The sequence below is a fragment of the Rana temporaria genome, chromosome 10 (genome assembly GCF_905171775.1).
Source record: "Rana temporaria chromosome 10, aRanTem1.1, whole genome shotgun sequence".
NCBI lineage: Eukaryota > Metazoa > Chordata > Amphibia > Anura > Ranidae > Rana > Rana temporaria.
In genome coordinates, this window is record NC_053498.1 from 120884636 (window position 1) to 120904657 (window position 20022).

General features: G+C 44.3%; 2 protein-coding genes across 3 annotated transcripts in view; one reads left to right on the forward strand and one right to left on the reverse strand.

Annotated features, from left to right (window-relative positions):
* The window catches only part of LOC120915549 (probable glucuronokinase 2), a 185975-nt gene that overhangs the window by 49214 nt on the left and 116739 nt on the right, over positions 1-20022 (forward strand). The window lies entirely within an intron of this gene.
* CRTAM (cytotoxic and regulatory T cell molecule) overlaps positions 8230-20022 on the reverse strand; it is a 58046-nt gene continuing 46253 nt past the window's right edge. Inside the window, exons 8-13 of one of the 2 annotated variants that reach the window (XM_040326131.1) lie at positions 19101-19184; positions 18953-19012; positions 16796-16888; positions 14843-14977; positions 12346-12432; positions 8230-8419 (exon numbers count right to left, since the gene is read on the reverse strand). In XM_040326131.1, coding sequence (XP_040182065.1) covers positions 8364-8419; positions 12346-12432; positions 14843-14977; positions 16796-16888; positions 18953-19012; positions 19101-19184 — 515 coding nt within the window. In that variant the 3' untranslated portion in view covers positions 8230-8363. The remainder of the gene's footprint in view (positions 8420-12345; positions 12433-14842; positions 14978-16795; positions 16889-18952; positions 19013-19100; positions 19185-20022) is intronic. The other variant, XM_040326132.1, reaches the window with a different exon arrangement.

Sequence of the window (20022 nt, forward strand, 5' to 3'; positions counted from 1 at the left end):
TACGTTCGTGGATCGTCGGAAATAGCTAATTTGCATACTAAATGCGGATTACAACGGGAACGCCACCTAGCGGACGTAGAAAAATTGCATCTAAGATCCGAAGGCGTACGAAGACGTACGCCTGTCGGATCTAACCCAGATGCCGTCGTATCTTGTTTTAAGGATTCAAAACAAAGATACGTCGCGGGAATTTTGAAATTACGCCGGCGTATTAATAGATACGCCGGCGTACTTTCTTTGTGGATCTACCCCAGTATGTTGATATCCGTGATGCTGTTTTGATGTTACACTTTGAAAGAAGCTGGACACCAGCAGGAGGAAGGTGGCAGAGGCCATGTTGGTACACCCCACACTGATCAGCGCTAAACCTTTAGGTTTTCAAAATTAAAGATCCAAACAGCATCACAGATATCATTTTACTACATTTTATTTGTATACGCTCACTTTATTGGTAAAATTAGATGTCCGCCTTCTGACTACAGGTGTTCTGTCAGATTAGAAAACCTGGTAGCGATGGAACGCATTTGCAGCTGACGGTTGCACTCTCTGCAACTCAAGCCCACCCTATATTGAAGCCTATAAGAGCCTCTGGCAGCGGCTGTGCGGAATGACATCACGTCCAATAGACTCCACCCTAGGGATACCTGGGGTGTCGCACCACATAGCAACGCGCCGTGCAGTGAAATGTCACACTTTGAATAGAGGTGAAAGGAAGAAAAAAACACTGCGATTCCCCAAAACGCACATCACACCGCTCCGCGCCCCAACCCGCACTGCGCTAGAAGGCCCTGCATTTTACCGCACAGGCTAGTGTGAATGACCCCTTATTGTAAATGTCTTTTGTGACTTTAATTTAGGAACAAAGTAAAACCCAGAACATGCTAATCAGCCTGCAATGTGTAAACAGACATAAAGCGATATAGTCTATATTTAATGCAATTCAGGGATATTGATCGATAACTCCTGTCATACCTGGAGAGATTCTGGAGTCATCCTCCGATGGAGCTGGCCGGCTGCTAGAGAACTGATCCCGTCTGAGCTGTAGTGTTGTCATGGTGACAGGACGACAACAAACAACCACAACAAAAGGCTTCCCCGCTGCTGAAGGCCTCAGCATAGCAGGGCTTACTAATGCTACACCCCGAGGCCACTCGCATACCTAGACAGACAGACAAGCCTAATGATACAAAATATCTCTGGCTTTCAGCACTGACAATCTGTAAGTTAAGGGCCAGGTCACACCACATGCAGTCCTGTGGGGCTTTTCTCTGCATCAAAAACCATATGGTTTCCAATCGCATAATTCACATCAGTGTGGTCAGTTCCAAGATGTTATAGTTCCAGAAAAAAAGAACATGCTGCATTTTTCCCTGCACTGGACTGTACTGGAACGTGGTAAAACGCATAAAAAACGCACCAGAGTGCACTGGAATGCATCAAAAACGCACCCGATTTGGTGTCAGGAAAACTTGTCAAAAGTGATTCATGCTGATAGCAGAGGAAGGAAGCAGCAGACAGAAATGACACTTAGTGCGTGGATTGAGACAAGTACACACTTTAGGGGCATATGCATTGTTCATATTTCATGTAAGAGGTTTACAATGGTTTTTAATTTGTATTTGCACATCTGTGATTTAACTTGCTTATGTGTATTTTTCATATTTTTCTTTCCTAAATTTAGCTCAATTTAGCACTAGAGGGAAAATTTAGACTAAATATATACACTTGCACTGATGTTCTCTTCTGGTCCAAGCCAGGAATATAAGTGAGTAGACTCCTGCTCTGCGTGTGCTGGCTTCACAGGTCATTAGCCATGTGTGTCCTCGTCTTCTGTGATGGAATTGGATGGGCGGGAAGAAAAATGGAATGAAAGGATGAGGAGAGCAGCCTTTTCAGTTTATGCGGATGAGGATTACATTGGATGCATGGCTGCACACTACTCATGTTACACAATATCCTCTCTCCTCCATAGCTGTATGAGTGGTTTACAAACTTCTTCCCTTGGGACAATCTTCCTCCACCTGATTCAAAGCACTATTCTACCCACTGACACCAATGATGAGGCACTCTTTCTCCCACTGACACCAAACATGGGGCACTATTCCTTTCATTGACACCAACATTGGGGTACTAATTCTTCCCCTGACACCAACGATAGGACACTATTCCTTCTACTGACACCAACATTGGGGTACTATTCCTTCCACGGATACCAGCGATGGGACACTATTCCTTCTACTAACACCAACATTGAGATACTATTCCTTCCACGGATACCAGCGATGGGACACTATTCCTTCTACTGACACCAACATTGGGGAACTATTCCTTCCACGGATACCAGCGAAGGGACACTAGTCCTTCTACTGACACTAATAATTGGCCAGTAATTCTGTCACTGATATCAATGATGGGGCACTTATTCTCCCAATGACACCAATGATGGGGCAATATTCCTTCCACTGACACCAATGATGAGGCACTATTCCTCCCACTGACACCAATGATGAGACACCATTTCTCCTACTGACATTGATGGGGCACCATTCCTTCAACTGACACAAACAGTGGGGCACTATTCCTCACTCTGCTGACTGCAGGCATTTATGTAATTATTTTTTACTACCACTGACCACCGAGCCTGAGGCATTGATTACTCCCACTGCTGCCGGGGGATTTTCTACTCACACTGGCCACGGTCCAGTTTTGTCATTCTTATCGATTAAATCAGTTTATATTATGAATATTATTATATATTTAAGTTATTTGAAGATTCAGATTTCATTCATTTTTTCCGATGCTTCAAGCATTAAGGCTCAGTTCACACTGCTGGGACTCCAAAGTCAAGCGACTTCCAGTGCAACTTTGCATTGCGACTTTTAGCTTTGGTTAATCATAGGGTTGTCCCGATACCACTTTTTTAGGACTGAGTACAAGTACCGATACTTTTTTTCAAGTGCTCGCCGATACCGAATACCGATACTTTTTTTCAAGTACTCGCCGATACCGAATACCGATACTTTTTTTAAATGTGTCACCAAATGCAGCCATGTCCCCCACAAATGCAGCCATGTCCCCCCCCCCATATGCAGCCATGTCCCCCCCCCATATGCAGCCATGTCCCCCCCCCATATGCAGCCATGTCCCCCCCCCCATATATGCAGTCATGTCCCCCCCATATGCAGCCATGTCCCCCCCCATATGCAGCCATGTCCCCCCCATATGCAGCCATGCCCCCCCCATATGCAGCCATGTCCCCCCATATGCAGCCATGTCCCCCCCCATATGCAGCCATGTCCCCCCCCATATCCAGCCATGTCTCTCCCCATATCCAGCCATGTCTCTCCCCATATCCAGCCATGTCCCCCCCATATATGCAGCCATGTCCTCTCCATATGCAGCCATGTCCCCCCATATGCAGCCATGACCCCCCCATATCCAGCCATGACCCCCCCCATATCCAGCCATGTCCCCCCCCCATATGCAGCCATGTCCTCCCCATATCCAGCCATGTCCCCCCCAAAAAAAGCAGCCATGTCCCCCATACCGTACATGCTGCCGCATCCCCGCTTGGTTAATACGCGCGGGGAACATTACAGCTTTGAATAGCTGTAGTCTTTCGCGCCGCGCTGCGTATAGACACTCCCCCTTGCTCGGGATTGGACAGTTCACCCGAGTAAGGGGGAGTGTCTATACACGGCACGGCGGGAAAGACTACAGCTTTTCAAATGAATGCTGTAATGTTCCCCGCCCGTATTAACCAAGCTGGGATGCGGTGTAGCGGCGGGATGCGTCGGCGGCGGGGGCGGGGGGTTGGCACAAGTATTCTATTTTGGTATCGGGGGTATTTGCTTGAGTACGAGTACTCCCGCAAATACTCGTAATCGGTCCCGATACCGATACTAGTATCGGTATTGGGACAACCCTAGTTAATCATAACAACAAAAAAAAGTGTGATACAAATTTTTGAACTTACAAAACCCCCTAAAGTCGCAAAAGAATGAATGCGAATGAATTTGTTGTTTTCGTTGTAATTTATACTTCACTTTGTTGAAATTCATTACTATTGTGATTCGGATATTCAGGTCTATCTGAATTTCCAAACAACAAATATTTAATCTGAAATTTGTAACAAAGCGAATCGCACGTGTCTAAGGCTTAGTTCACGGTGTCTTCGGATGCGGCTCACAGCAGGGGTCCGGTGCATCCTAGTTCTCCGTTCCAGGACAAATCAGGCCCGAATTTTTGCCTAAATTCGGGGATGAAACGGACCCAAAGACGCACAGGACCCCTGTGCAATCCGCTCGGCGGCCGCCACAGAGCTGTGTGAACCGGCTCCAATGAGAGCCAGTCGCACTCTCCTGTCATGCGAATTGGATGCGGAGAAACCTGCATACAATTTGCATCAGTGTGAACCCAGCCTTATGGTCAGATAAGTCCTAGTAGACGATAGGCTCAGCAATGGCATTCAATGCCAAGCTGCTGCTAACAAAGCAAACAGAATATTGGCATTAAAAAGGGCATTAGCTCCAGAGATAAAGTGATAATTCTCCCACTCTACAAGACTCTGGTCCGGCCACACCTGGAGTATGCTGTCCAGTTCTGGGCACCAGTCCTCAGGAAGAATGTACTGGAAATGGAAAGAATACAAAGAAGGGCAACAAAGCTGATAAAGGGTCCGGAGGATATTAGTTATGAGGAAAGGTTGCGAGCACGGAAATTATTCTCTCTCGAGAAGAGACACTTGAGAAGGGATGTGATTAAATTTACAAATACCGTACTGGTGACCGGAATAAGAAAAAAATCACGAAAGGGAGTTTAACAAGACACGTGGCCACTCATTAAAATGAGAAGAAAACATGTTTAACCTTAAACTGTGTAGAGGGTTCTAAACTGTAAAAGCGGCAAGGATGTGGAATTCCCTTCCACAGGCGGTGGTCTTAGCGGGGGGGCATCGATGGATTCAAGAAACTATTAGATAAACACCTGAACGACCACAGCATACAGGGATATACAATGTAATACTGACATATAATCACACACATAGGTTGGACTTGATGGACGTGTATCTTTTTTAAACCTCACTTACTACGTATGTAACTATTTAGTGCAAGGACCTGCCTTATTGGTTATAAAGAGAATAAACTATATAAAAACCAAGGTACAGCGCTAAATAAACAATGATAAACCAAAATATTAAGTGAAATATAATAGGTGAACAAATAAGATAACATTTATAGGAAACATTTGTGACATAGGAATTCCAGTATGGAATAATGAAGTCCATAAAGTGTAATCCACATCAGAATAAAATGAATAAAATAAAGTTCAGGGGTAATAATCTGCATTAAAATAAAGGACAAGAATTGCCTCCACCGAACGGACACCCAAATCGTGAGATGTAGTCTCCTTACCACATGTAATTGACCGTCGTTACAGCGGTCAGATCAGGCACAGGGATGTTTATAGTCTTCCCGAATAGACTATCACCATGTATATGTATTGAAGAGACAAATCCAGGGTGTACTCGCTCCAGGAGGTAAGTGATCGATTCAGGCTCCCATGGAATGAGAAATAAGGGATATCCCCATAGTGTGATACCGTTTTAAAGGCGGATTTATTAAAAAGTAAAGTAGCGCTTACAATTGAGTTGAACAAATTGCGCGGTATGTGTAATCAGGGAAAGCGGCGTCTCCTCTAGGATAGGCAGCCTATCCCCGACGACATCTTTTGATGACGAAACACGTAGGTGTGGCCTAGCTGAGTGGAACGTCATCACGCATTGTTTACGGAGATGCGCAACCACGGAGTTCAGCAGACGGGAGAAGTACAGAGGAGACGCCACTTTCCCTGATTACACATACTGCGCAATTTGTTCAACTCAATTGTAAGTGCTACTTTGCTTTTTAATAAATCCGCCTTTAAAACGGTATCACACTATGGGGATATCCCTTATTTCTCATTCCATGGGAGCCTGAATCGATCACTTACCTCCTGGAGCGAATACACTCTGGATTTGTCTCTTCAATACATATACATGGTGATAGTCTATTCAGGAAGACTATAAACATCCCTGTGCCTGATCTGACCGCTGTAACGGCGGTCAATTACATGTGGTAAGGAGACTACATCTCACGATTTGGGTGTCCTTTCGGTGGAGGCAATTCTTGTCCTTTATTTTGATGCAGATTATTACCCCTGAACTTTATTCTATTCATTTTATTCTGATGTGGATTACACTTTATGGACTTCATTATTCCATACTGGAATTCCTATGTCACAAATGTTTCCTATACATTTTATCTTATTTGTTCACCTATTATATTTCACTTAATATTTTGGTTTATCATTGTTTATTTAGCGCTGTACCTTGGTTTTTATATTGTTTGTTTACTTTGGGTATCTTAGGTAATTGGTACCGGCAGCTCTTCCACATTAACGTGTGGTTATTTTCACAATTTTTGTGTTTTTCCTCCTTTGGTGGAATTTCTTTTTTTCAAAGAGAATAAACTGTTGCTGTTCTGCGGACTGCAAATCTTCCAACAGACACTTGGTGATGACTTTGCTGACTTGACGCTTGGGATGAGCAGAAGGATTTTGGTGAATTAATTTGACTGCAAAACGAGGTTCACGCATTTGTCAAAATATTTTCTGCTTGGGTGAAATTGGCTTAAAAATATACATTTTCTCCACCAACCCTGCCACTCAGCGACCCTATAAATGGGTGCAGCTTCTGTATAATGTGACTGCAGTGATTGGCTCAGGATCAGGATTCTGTTCCATTGGCTCCCGAACATAGGCCTTCACCAAGAGCCATCAATGACTGCTTTTGTGAGCATGCTCTAGCACACAACCTTATGCCACTGTAGATGCATATGTGCGGTGGCTGAGCGTTAAAGGCCAAGCTTTTTGCTTCTGCATATATGCGCTACGTCAGGGCTCGCCATGGCGACTAGAAATAGGGTCCTGGCGACTTGGCTTGGAAGGGGGGCAAAAAAAAAAAAAAAATTTTTTGTGAGCTGGTGCCATCTGGTGGTGAGCCGTTGGTATTACAAGTTATTACCACCAGATGTGTAAGCTGGCGCCATCTGGTGGTGGCCGTTGGTATTACAAGTTAAACAGCAATTCTAATGTAATTTTTTACTATTTTCACTGCCATCTTCTTCCCTCTAATTAGAACCCCCAAACATTATATATATTTTTTATCCTAACACCCTGGAGAATAAAATGGCGATCATTGCAATACTTTCTGTCATGCCGTATTTGCGCAGCGGTCTTACAAGCGCACTTTTTTGGGAAAAAATTACACTTTTTTTAATTAAAAAATAAGACAACAGTAAAGTTATCCTCATTTTTTTAATATTATGAAAGATAATGTTACGCCGAGTAAATTCATACCCAACATGTCACGCTTCAAAATTGCGTCCGCTCGTGGAATGCCGACAAATCTTCATAGGCGACGTTTAAAAAAATCTACAGGTTGTATGTTTTGAGTTACAGAGGAGGTCTAGGGCTAGAATTATTGCTCTCGCTCTACCAATCGCGGTGATACCTCACATGTGTGGTTTGAACACCGTTTACATATGCGGGCGCTGCTCACGTATGTGTTCGCTTCTGCCCGCAAGCTCGTCGGGACGGGGCGCGTTTTCTGGCTCCTAACTTTTTTAGCTGGCTCCTAGATTCCGAGCAAATTTGTCAACCCCTGCGCTACGTGGTTGCCAACAGTTTAAGAGAACATTCTCACATTGCTTTTTAAAGTAAACAAAAGTATATAATATAAATATATTGCTATATTTGTATATTTATGAAGGGTGTCTATTGTGATACTAATGGGTAGTGTTTTTCTGGGTTAGAGTTGCATTGTATCTTTTTAATTTCAAATATTGAACATTTATAAAATTGTATATATATATTTTCCATCAGTGTAGCTAATTTTTGTGAGAATGCATTTTGGTTGTATTGGTGTTCTCAATCTTCTTTTTTTTTTTGGCACAACCATATTTATTTTACCTTCCTTTCACATTATAATGTATTTCATCTTATTGTTTCCATTTTGGCAAAATGTGTTGGTGTGACCCGTTCTTATTTGCCTTGTGATAGAACATTTCCTATAATATGATGGCAATCTATATTATGTCGGAAGCGTTCAGTACTTTCCAGTAATCAATACAGTCCTTCTAATAAAATAATTTATTGTTTTTAGTTTAATGAAAAAAATAAAATTTCCAGGTCTAAAAATATTATTTAAAGATAATACACAATATTTATTCACATATAAAATTATCATCTAAACAATAAAAAACAAACAAACAATATCGTCACACTGAGGGCGCGATTGCACATCGGTTGGGATTTGGTGGTGATCACATGGAAACCTGGCTGTTGTACTTAATTCCGGATCCATTTTGATTTGTGGCCCCTGTAAGAAGACAAACAAGGTGATTGAACGTGATGATAGTACAGTTCTTACTTTGCAGAGATCTCCTCATACTCCTCTTGGGTTCACGCCTATGTGAATTGGATGTAGTTTTCTCTGCATTCCAATTCGCATGACAGGCTCTCTATGAAGCCGGTTCACATATCTCCGTTGCGGCTGCGGAGCGGTTGCACAGGAACGCTGTGCGTCTTTGGCTCTGTTTCAGGGCTGAATTCAGGAAAAAAATTGTTCATGATTTGTCTCTGAAGCAAGACTCATCTGTCGGAGGTGTGAACCCAGCCTCACTGTGCCTCTAGGGCAGGATGTGAAGGGAAATCCCCCGGACAGAGCACACGTTGAAAAGAAAATGAAAAATACAGACAGAATCTCAGCGCCATTGCAATACACCAAAACATTTGTATTTATTTTTTTATACACAAAGCATCGTAGCCCATTACTCTGTGTTTTGGTGCTCTGCAACGCATGTGTGTCAGAGGTGGATTGCCTTAGTGTAGCTTGTATATGATCCTTGCACATATACAGAATGAATGCACAATTCTCTACTCTATCCAAAACTAAAAGCATTGGCCTTACATACACTTTAAGGGGTGGTAGCTGACACATGGCTCTGACCGCTAAAGTGCCCCTAACTGGTAATGTGTACTGAACAAAACATACACATGTGCAAATTTAGAAGCATGTTTTTGTGTTTTGTTTTCCTTAACATTGGATGCTACATAGCTTCCAAATGTGGGTGGAATGGCCCCCCAAAAGTGCAGCATATCCATCTGCATCCAGCACTCATCTGAACAAAGCTGGGGAAATTTCAGAACACATCAATGAACTGTGTCATCTCTGAGCTGGCATCTCAGTCCAGGAAGTAGATGATGATCCTGAACAAAGATGGTGCCATCTTTTTGCAGATGAAGTCACTATCGGTTGCACTACTGTGATCTCTGATGGAGGTAATACCTGGAAGTGTTACATTGACACATTACTTAGAATGCTATCTAGATTATGGACACTAAAATATTTACTTATTCTCAACAAGCAGCAAAAGCACTTTGAAATGAGACCTTATTTCACATCTGTAGCTATAGGCATTATGGATACATTTATCTTGCCCAACAAAAGAAAGTACTGAAATCTTAGATTTTTTTCCCTTCAATGGCAGTCTGCTAGCCTTGTAATGTGAACACATAGCAGGTATTTCGTAGCTTTTAGTTCTGGATTTTAGGGTCTGTGATGTGAACTTTAAAGCGGAGATCCCACAAAATTTTTTTTAAAAGCCAGCAGCTACAAATACTGCAGCTGATAACTTTTAATAAATGGACACTTACCTGTCCAGGGTGCCCGCGATGTCGGCAGCCGAAGCCGAGCAATCGCTCGTCTCTCGACTGCCTCCGCCGCCATCCTCGGTGAGGGAATCAGAAAGTGAGGCGTTGCGGCTTCACTGCCCGGTTCCCTACTGTGCATGCTCGAGTCACGTCCTCACTGGTCCCCACTGTCTCCTATAGATGTCGGCAGCCGAAGCTGAGAAATCACTCGTCTCTCGACTGCCTCCGCCGCCATCCTCGGTGAGGGAATCAGAAAGTGAGGCGTTGCAGCTTCACTGCCCGGTTCCCAACTGTGCATGCTCGAGTCACGTCCTCACTGGTCCCCACTGTCTCCTAAGACCAGTGTGTTTCCCAGTAGACAGCAGGGGGTGACGCGAAGGGGCGTGACTCCCGCAGGAGTCAATTACCAGAAGTGGGTGCAAATACCTGTATTATACAGGTATCTGCACCCGCCTCCCCCCTGAAAGGTGCCAAATGTGACACCAGAAGGGGGGTGGGTTCAGAAAAGGGAGGTTCACTTTTTGTGTGGACCTCCGCTTTAAGGACGTATCTGAATGAATTATTCACAGTACAAGCAGCTAAAGAGGTCAGGGGTAGCTTTTTTTTAAGTTATTTTCTAATTGTGGAGATGGAGAATAGGTAAATCATTTAGGGCTGAACATCAGGATAGTTTATAAATGTTTACCACTACCTGTTTTCCACATTAAAAATGAGCATATGTACATCGTTTTTGAAAAAAATATCTTTTTAATGTCCATGATGTCATCGGCACTTGGGGGAGGGGTGGAGGAAATGCCAATATTCTCTTTTACTGTTCAGGGTTGCTACACCAAGCTACTATTCTCATAATATAATGGGAATTTGTGCATTTAATGGTCATCATGAATATGGGCGATCAGGAGTGTGCATGTCAATTAAAATAGGCAATGAGTATGGATGGGACAAACTGGGAGTTTGGATGGCACAAACTGGGAGCCTGAGATGTCCAGGTCCTCCCACTACAGCAAGTGTGACATAATGATGCTGCCACTATTAGAGATTTATTACCATGGGGTCCTTACACAACTGGCACCCGGGGGAAAAGAGTGGGCATACCTCTTACATACAGTAAAGTGGCAACATTGAGCCCTTTAAAATCAGTGGCTGCTGCTTTGACAGGGTAAAAGCTGACATTTATAACACTGATCTGGAATTTCTGCCTGGAGTTTAGTTTTAATGTCCCCTATTACACAGGGGGTAAAGACATACAGTTGATTATTTTTTATCACACCCCACCATGATGGTTCATCTAAACCAGGGGTGCCCAACCATTTGAAGAGCGAGGGCCACTTAAGCAAATTGGTAACTGGTCGTGGGCCACAATGAGGGGAGCGGGAGGATGACGGGTCCGCCGATTCGCCCAGACGGAAGGGGGCAGATCCCTTTCTATTTTATTTTAGGTAGGCGGGTGTAAACAGACACAAGCCTTGTTATAACTGCCGCTCCATAGAGGTAAATATTAGGTCCAATTGGGTCGGACCAATCATGTGAAAGGGGCCTAAGGCTGCTTTCACACTGATGCACTGCGATTTGCCCAAACCGTGGGTGCAGCGCAGTGCACCTGTGGATTTTCTGCGGGTTAGCTGCACTTTTCCGTAAACTTCTATTACCGTATTTATCGCGGTATAGCGCGCTCCCGCGTATACCGCGCACCCCTAAAGTTCCCCTGAATCCTGTGGAAAAAACGTTTTTTTTGTACTTACAGTTTTGGTGTCTTGCACGATGTCCATCGGCGGCCTCGTCGGGTCCGGCGTCCATCTGCGGGTTCGGGTGTCCTCTTCGTTGGGTCCGTCTGCGGCTTCGGGTGTCCTCTTCGTCGGGTCCGTCTGCGGCTTCGGGTGTCCTCTTCGTCGGGTCCGCCGTCCTTCTGCGGCGTCCTCCCCGCTCGTTTCCCGCGCCGAGTTTGAATACTGCGCCGACATATACAGAGCGCAGTACACTCGTGTATTGTCAGCAATGCTCGGCAACTCTCGCGCTGACGTCCTGTACGTCCAGGACGTGAGCGCGGAAGGAGCCGAGACTGCCCGACTATACCCGAGTGTACTGCGCTCGGTATATGTCGGCGCAGTATTCAAACTCGGCGCGGGTATCGGCGTATACCGCGCACCCACGATTTTGCCCTGATTTTCAGGGCAAAAAAGTGCGCGGTATACGCCGATAAATACGGTATATCCTGCAGGTGTGGCGCACTTTCTCAAAGTGCAACAAACCGGCAGGTAATAACAGAAGTCTATGGCTCAGTGCTTGTTTCCTCTACCAGCGGCTTAGGTCGCAAAACTGCTGCTCTGGGATAGCGGGTCGGCAACCCATGATCTAGGCTTGCCAACCTGCCATTCCAGAGCAGGAGGTCGAGGGCCACATCAGAGGGCTCCACGGTCAACTGGTTGGGCACCCCTGATCTAAACCCTATCAAAGCAGCCAAAGGGGCTAGTGAAAATTTAACATGACTTGAATTTGGCTGAGCAAGCACTGGAGCAATCTTTCTACACCCAACAAATTCTATGTACATATATGCAGATGTTACAAAACACCGTATTTTTTTTCTTTTCTCACCTTGACCATTCCTTACTGGACCAGGAGCATCTTCATTATTTGACTTGGATTTGTTGCTCTCCAGAGTCTGATCCGAATTTTCATTCTCTAAAAAAGAACACAGCAAAGACCCGTGAGACTATGCAGCCATGAAAAGTTCTAGTGTGCTCCTCATCTGCAGAAGAAGGAAGAGCTTAACACATTGTGCCTCATCCTAGACGAAGAGGCCAAAGAGCAGGACAAGAGTGGCTAACAAAGCCCACTGACAATTCCTGCGAGCTGGGAACACCTCAGAACATCCCTTTGTTGTGCGCTCTAAAGAATCCAAGCAGCAGGTGTGCAGACCGCCGGTGACAAAACCCAGAGCTGGCACCAGCTGCAGCCGAGAAGAAGCCCCCACGTACATTGTCAGATCAGACCCAGATAATTTGTCGATTGTGTAAATTTGTGGCTTAAATCAGAGTTTTGTCCTTTTCAAAAGGTGGAAACATAAACAGGCCCCCTCCATTAATTAATTAGAATCCCATTAGGCCAAGCGAGCGCTAAGTTGAAGTCGTGCATTACTCAGGACGTGGCTCGCCCCCTCAATAGTCGCTGTCCTTCCGTTAATGGGTTATTCGTAAAAAGCGGAGGGCTGTAAAGTGAATGATGCTTGAAGGGCAGTTAAAAAAAGGCGACTTAATTTAAGTTGTTTCTAACGGGCAACAAGTACGTTAATATAAATAGAGTAAGACAATTAGCGGGGATGATTAATGGAGTGGGCCCGCTAGCAAAAGGTGAAGAGAAACACTGTGACTGTTATTTGTATAGAACATGTTGTGTTAGTATACAATGTATATTTCTTTAATGATGAACAACATGTGAGACAAAAGCATTCTAAACCCCCACAAATCGCCATTTGTCTAATGCATAGGCGGCATTTAAATTAAACTGAATAAAGAGGAACTCTGATGCAACACACAAACACTTCCATTAAACAGCATTATATTGTGGTGGCGATGGACCCTTAATTCAACCAATTAACACCTTTGTAGCTGGATTCAGAAAGCTTTACTCCGGCGTATCAGTAGATACGCCGTCATAACTCTGAATCTGCGCTGTCCTAAATTTAAGCGTATTCTGGAAACCAGATACGCTTAAATTAGGCTAAGATACGAGCGGCGTAAGTCTCCCACCCTCTCGTATCTTAGGATGCAATATTTACGCTGGCCGCTAGGTGGCGCTTCTGTTGCGTTCGGTGTAGAATATGTAAATGACTAGATACGCCGATTCAGAAACGTATGTGCGCCCGGCGCATTTTTTTTTTGCGTCGTTTACGTATATGGCTTTTTCCGGCGTAAAGTTAGTCGAACAAATAGCTGGCCTAGTGAATGTTAAGTATGGCCATCGTTCCTGCGTTGAAATTTGAAAATTTTACGTTGTTTGCGTAAGTCGTCCTTGAATGGGGCTGGACGTAATTTACGTTCACGTCGAAACCAATACGTCCTTGCGGCGTATTTTGGAGCAATGCGTAAAAAACGTCAATCACGTCGGGTCACCACCCATTTACATAAAACACGCCCCCCTCATCCTCATTTGAATTAGGCGCGCTTACGCCGGCCCCATTTATGCTACGCCGCCGTAACTTAGGAGGCAAGTGCTTTGTGAATACAGCACTTGCCTCTCTGACTTACGGCGGCGTAGCGTAAATACGATACGCTACGCCACCTGAAAGATGCGGCGCCGTACCTGAATCTAGCTATTATTCCTTTTCTGGCTTCCGTACACTTCTGGATTTGGTACCCTCGCAGACTATGGGGCTCATTTAAAACAGATAATTGGCTATTGATATTCACTGGAATGCCGCAGTTTTAACTTTTCTCACTTGTAACTATTCACAATTCTGACAGCAATGCGGAGTCCTAATGAGTGTTCTCTATATAATGTCGCAGGTGATAGGTGAGGCGAGTCGCATGACTTCTCCAGTCACTTTCTTTTTCCCCATTTATGGAAATTAATGAAGCTTCAATTGCTTTGGGGTTCCATAGCAAGCAAAGTGCTAAGCGGATTAGTAAAGCACATCATTGTGCGTTATAAATACAGCTGTGGTATGGCCACCTTACCCTTTTGCTGTATGTGTTTTACACTCTTCAACCTCCTTCATGAAAGGGTTAAAGCACTATATTTGCATTGGACTATTTAACTGTGTATTCCCATTAGAAACCAATATGGATGAAGGAGCCTATAACTTTCCTGGAATAGAGGGTGACAAGCCAAGGTAGCAGCAGCAGGAGGCGCTATTGATGGCTTGACTTGTATTAGTTGTTTGTTCTTGTCCCATAATGCCATGTGTGCACAGAGGACTGCAGTGCCCAGTCAGGGGTACCTATAGAAGATGGGCCAGTGTCTCTACCAAGATGGTGGACGCCTCTTCCCAACCTGGAGCCTTTGTTGGTGCACTGCTGGATTCATACCTCCCTTCCATTTTCCATCTGCACAAACATACGTAAAGTTTTATTGAGCATTTATAACCACCTACCTTTCTTCCAGGCTTCATGGGCTTTTTTCAGCTTCATAAGAAAAAGATGTACAGTGACCAGAAGCACACAGATCATCAGCGACACCAGAATCAGGATTACAGTACTGTTCGACTTTCCTCTAGAGGCTTCAAATTCTGCAGAACAAAAAGGCGCTCATCAAAAAATATTGCAGCCTTTTTCTCAAATATATTGGTGTGCAAAGCAGCCGTTTTGGAGTGCCTAACCCTTTCTATAGACATTTTCAATAAGGATGGGGCTACCCTATGTCAGCTACATTTTAGTCCATAAGAAACCAAACAGGGGTAGTGTAAAGTGAACAGTTTAAAACCGAAAGTGAAACTAGAGGCACATTATATGATAGAATTTAATCTATTTTTAATCATTTTTAAAAGGAATCCGTTAACTTTTGTGTCTCTATACCCTGTAAACAGTCATTTCAGCAAAAAAAATGTTTCCTTTAGTGACCTTTAAGTTGTATTAATGAGGGCTTATAAGCGTAAAAATGATTTGCAGAATGCGATTTTTTTTTTTCCTGATTGAACAAAGGCATGCATATTTAGATAAGACTGGTCTGGCGTGCTCATAAATACACTTGGCATGACTATTAACGTGTATTTCACACTTCCGAGTGTTACTTACCTTTCCAGGGATCCAGCATTGGGTCTTGTCTCCAGGTCATGGCCACCACTACTTCCAGGTTTTACAGAGAGGGCCAGCATCATGGCCAGTCAGGAGGCAGCTCTCCTAATTAGTGCACATTTAAAGGGCCAGCCAACATGTTGCTTGGCTTTGAGCAATACATCACTACTCCTAAGCCGAGCCTCTGCACTAATCCTCCTGGCATGCATCCAGTAACTCCTGTGTCTCCAATGACTCCTGTGTCTCCAGCAACCCCTGTGACGTCACATACTCCTGTGTCCCCAGTGCACTCCAGTGACTTACTGTGTGCTTATGTGTCTTCAGTGACTCCTTTGACTCAAGTGACCCCTGTGCTCTTCTGTGTTTTTAGTAACCCCTGTGCTCTCCTGTGTCTCCCATGACCCCTGTGCTCTCCTGTGTCTCCCATGACCCCTGTGACCCCTGTGCTTTCCTGTGTCTCCAATGACCCCTTGTGCTCCTGTTTCTCCAGTGACCCCTGTGCTCTCCTGTGTCTCCAGTGACCCCTGTGCTCTCCTGTGTCTCCAGTGACCCCAGTGCTCTCCTGTGTCTCCAATGACCCCTGTGCTCTCCTGTGTCTCCAGTGACCCCTGTGCTCTCCTGTGTCTCCAGTGACCCCAGTGCTCTCCTGTGTCTTCAGTGACCCCAGTGCTCTCCTGTGTCTCCAATGACCCCTGTGCTCTCCTGTGTCTCCAATGACCCCTGTGCTCTCCTGTGTCTCCAGTGACCCCTGTGTTTTCAGTGACTCATGTGTCTCCAGTGACATCTGTGCTCCCCTATGTCTCCAATGACTTCTGTGCTCTTCTATGTCTCCAGTGACTCCTGCACATGCCTATGTTTCCAGTTACCCACTGTGTGCTCCTCTGTCTCCTGTGACTTTTTATCTCCTGTGATCCCCTGTGAATGGAAACCCCTCTTCGCTTTGATCCCCTGTGAACCCCTGTGTCTCTATGCAGCTTCTGGTATGCCCGCAGTTGTCTGGCTTGCTTTGCTCCATTATCAGTACCCTCTGTTGTCTCTCCACATTGATGTATGCTCCTGCAATCACCTAGACTATCCATCTCTCTACGGACACAAACCCTGTTTGTAAAATCCATTGGTACCCTAGTGGGTGTATACGAGTCTCTGGCTCGTATTATTGCAAGTGCAGCAACAGAGGAGTCTGATGATACCAGGTTTACTAGTTTCTTCAGTATTACTATACATAAAGTTTGACTGTTGAATGGAAACGGGTCAAAACACAAAAGCAGAAGCTGTAGTTTTTGGTTAAATCAGGATGTGCCCTCGGCACTTACCTGCAGTTCTGCTCTGGCTAATTCCAGTCACGTTATCCAACTGAATGTACCACGTAGTGTTAATGTCTGTGAAGGCACTGTAGGTCACGGCCTCTAGAAAAACAAAATTGGGTGAAGTAAATTAATTTGAACAAAGAAAAGTAGCACACAGCTTGTTGATTTATATTTAGGCATCAAAGATTCACACTGCAGAGGCAGTTCATTGCAAGCGCATAAATCAAGCAAAGTCCCAGGAATGTACGTTTTCTGGGTGGCTAAAAGGACCTTATTTAAGCCGACCACACGTGGATCAAAATGTATCTGGTTCAGCCGGGACCGGCTTAATATTGGTCCATGTATGGGCACCCTGTTTAAACAGAAGTGGATCTACTGATTGACTTCTGTACAACCAGCCTGTCGGTTAAATACTACTCAGTCAGTGCTGCCGACTACTGTATAGCTAGCTACAGCCAGCAGCACTGATCAGTGTATTCTGATGGCAGGGAGGTCTCCCCGCTGTCAGAATATAATAGCTTAGCAGAAGTGATTCCCCCATCAACTTCAAATGTGTGGATGGGGGAATTTGGTCTGTGTCTTTTTTTTCCTTTAACCAAATTTACGAAAAAAGCAAAAAAAAACGAATAAAACAAAATAAAAATGTTTTTTTCGAATCTTCAGAATTTCCAAAAAAAAGAATGAAACAAAGACGGAAAAAAATAATTTTTCGAATTTACGAAAAAATTTAAAAAACAAAAATAACAAACGGAAAAAACAATTTTTTTGGCAGTGCACATGTCTAGTTGTATGACCTATAAACTGGCTTAAAAACTGCTGCTAAAAAATAGCAAGAACGTCTCGGTTGCAGTAACAGCCCTCTATTCTAGCTCCTTGGTAGTACCAACAATGGGACATTCCAAGCTTATCAGCGTGTTCCTCCAATCCACATGGCCCATTCATGTCTACACATTGCAGTAGTGCACATCAACATACATTACATGCATTGCAGTACCCCACTAAGGCAGCCCACCTACAGGTAGGTTGTAGTGCATGACAATGAACTATACACATTATGAGTTGCAGTGCATTGTAGTACAAATTTTGTGGCACATCTGATTTTTGGGGTGTTATGGTGCATTTAATGAAATGCATGTTAATGGGTGATATGACGTAATAAATAATGGATCCTAGGATGCAATACAACATCTCCAGTTAGCTGAAGACCTAGGCCTAGATTCACGTACCCCGGCGTAAGTGTGGGCGGGCGTAGCGTATTTACGCTACGCCGCCGCAACTTAGAGAGGCAAGTGCTGTATCCACAAAGCACTTGCGTCTTAAGTTACGGCGGCGTAGCGTAAATGTGCCGGCGTAAGCGTGCCTAATTCAAATTGGGAAGAGGTGGGCGTGTTTTATGCAAATAAAGCATGACCCCAGGTAAATGAAGTTTTGAACGTACAGCGCATGCGGCGTCCGTGGACATATCCCAGTGGGCATGCGTCGGATAGAATGCCTAAGATACGTCGAACACTGCCTACGACGTGAACGTAACTTACGCACAGCCCTATTCGCGTACGACTTGCGCAAACGACGTAAAAAGATACGCTTGTTCCGACGTCCATACTTTTGCATGGGCTACGCCACCTAGAGACCTGCTTTATCTTTACGCCGGCGTATGTCTTACGTAAACGGCGTAACTAATTGTGACGGGCATACGTACGTTCGTGAATCGGCGTATCTTGCTTATTTGCAAATTCGACTCGGAAAACAACGGAAGCGCCACCTAGCGGCCAGCGTAAATATGCACCCTAAGATACGACGGCGTAGGAGACGTGCGTCGCTCGTATCTTAGACAAATTTAAGCGTATCTGGTTTCCAGAATACGCTTAAATATACGACTTACGACGATTCGGACTTACGACGGCGTATCTACTGATACGCCAACGTAAGTCTCCGAGAATCTGGCCCCTAATCTATTTGTGCACTGAACATTGCAATTGGAGTAGACCTGCTGTTTCATTAGACCTTTAATGAATTAAAAAATCATGCAAAATTAATTTGTTATTTTAGTTTAGCTGAAAATCGTTATTTTTTTATTTGGACTTTCAGATGCATCTGATTGTCTGAAAGATGCAAAGTTCGGCTAAATTTCAATTGGTTACAAAAAAATTGCACATGTCTAACCTGTGGTCTCATTCTGCTGTGTGGTGATGTCACCAGCTGGTAATGTTTCTCGTCCAGTAGCTGCGAAGAGAAGAAAAAATTCCCACAATTTTATTACAGGGGGAAATTCAAATCATAAGGAGTGTGGCTTCTCTGAATATCTGATTACCGTTAGTTCGATCTTCTTTATCTTCGCCTGTCATGGGGTTTTCCAATGTTGTGTTCCATTCTGGGTATGTCATAGACGTGATATCTAAAGTACAGAGAACATTTTAAACAAAGTCTGTTTAGTGGTTATCTTGGCACCAAACAACTCTCCCCAACCAGTCCATCTATTAAGGGTTGGTTTAAAAAAAACGGACCCCTCAATTAGGGGCAGACTGAAAACTCATGAGACCCCCGGGCAATAGCAGATTATGGGGCCCCCAGTATACACACAGAATACACATGCACACAATGAAAAGGTACTGGAGAGGTGGGGCAGCTATAATCTTGGGATTTTTTTTTTTTTTTAAAAACACATTGGGCCGGATTCATAAAGAGTTACGCCGGCATATCAGTAGATACGCCGACGTAACTCGGAATCTAAGCCCGTCGTAAGTTTAAGTGTATTCTCAAACTGAGATACACTTAAACCTAGCTCAGATGCGACGGCCTGCGCCGTCGTATTTTAGGGTGTAATTTTTCCGCTGGCCGCTAGGTGGTGCTTCCGTTGATTTCGGCGTAGAATATGTAAATTACTATATACGCCGATTCACGAACGTACGCTTGCCCGTCGCAGTAAAGATACGCCGTTACTGTAAGAGATACGCTGCGTAAAGTTAAAGCTGGGCAATGGTGTGGGGGTGGTGGCGCTGTCTACGTGGAGGCTGATGTTACCCAGATGGGGTAAGAACAAACTATATGGACCTCAAACTAATAAGTGATAAATATAGTGCCTCTTACGATATGTGATATGCCAGTGATAAAAACAAAATAGCTTAAGTGTGGCTAGAACCACATGCTGTAAATACAACTTAGTATATAACGTTGGACAATAGTAAAGTGATAACGCACAGCACAAGTGCCGAAAAATTGTGTCCAAAAAAGTA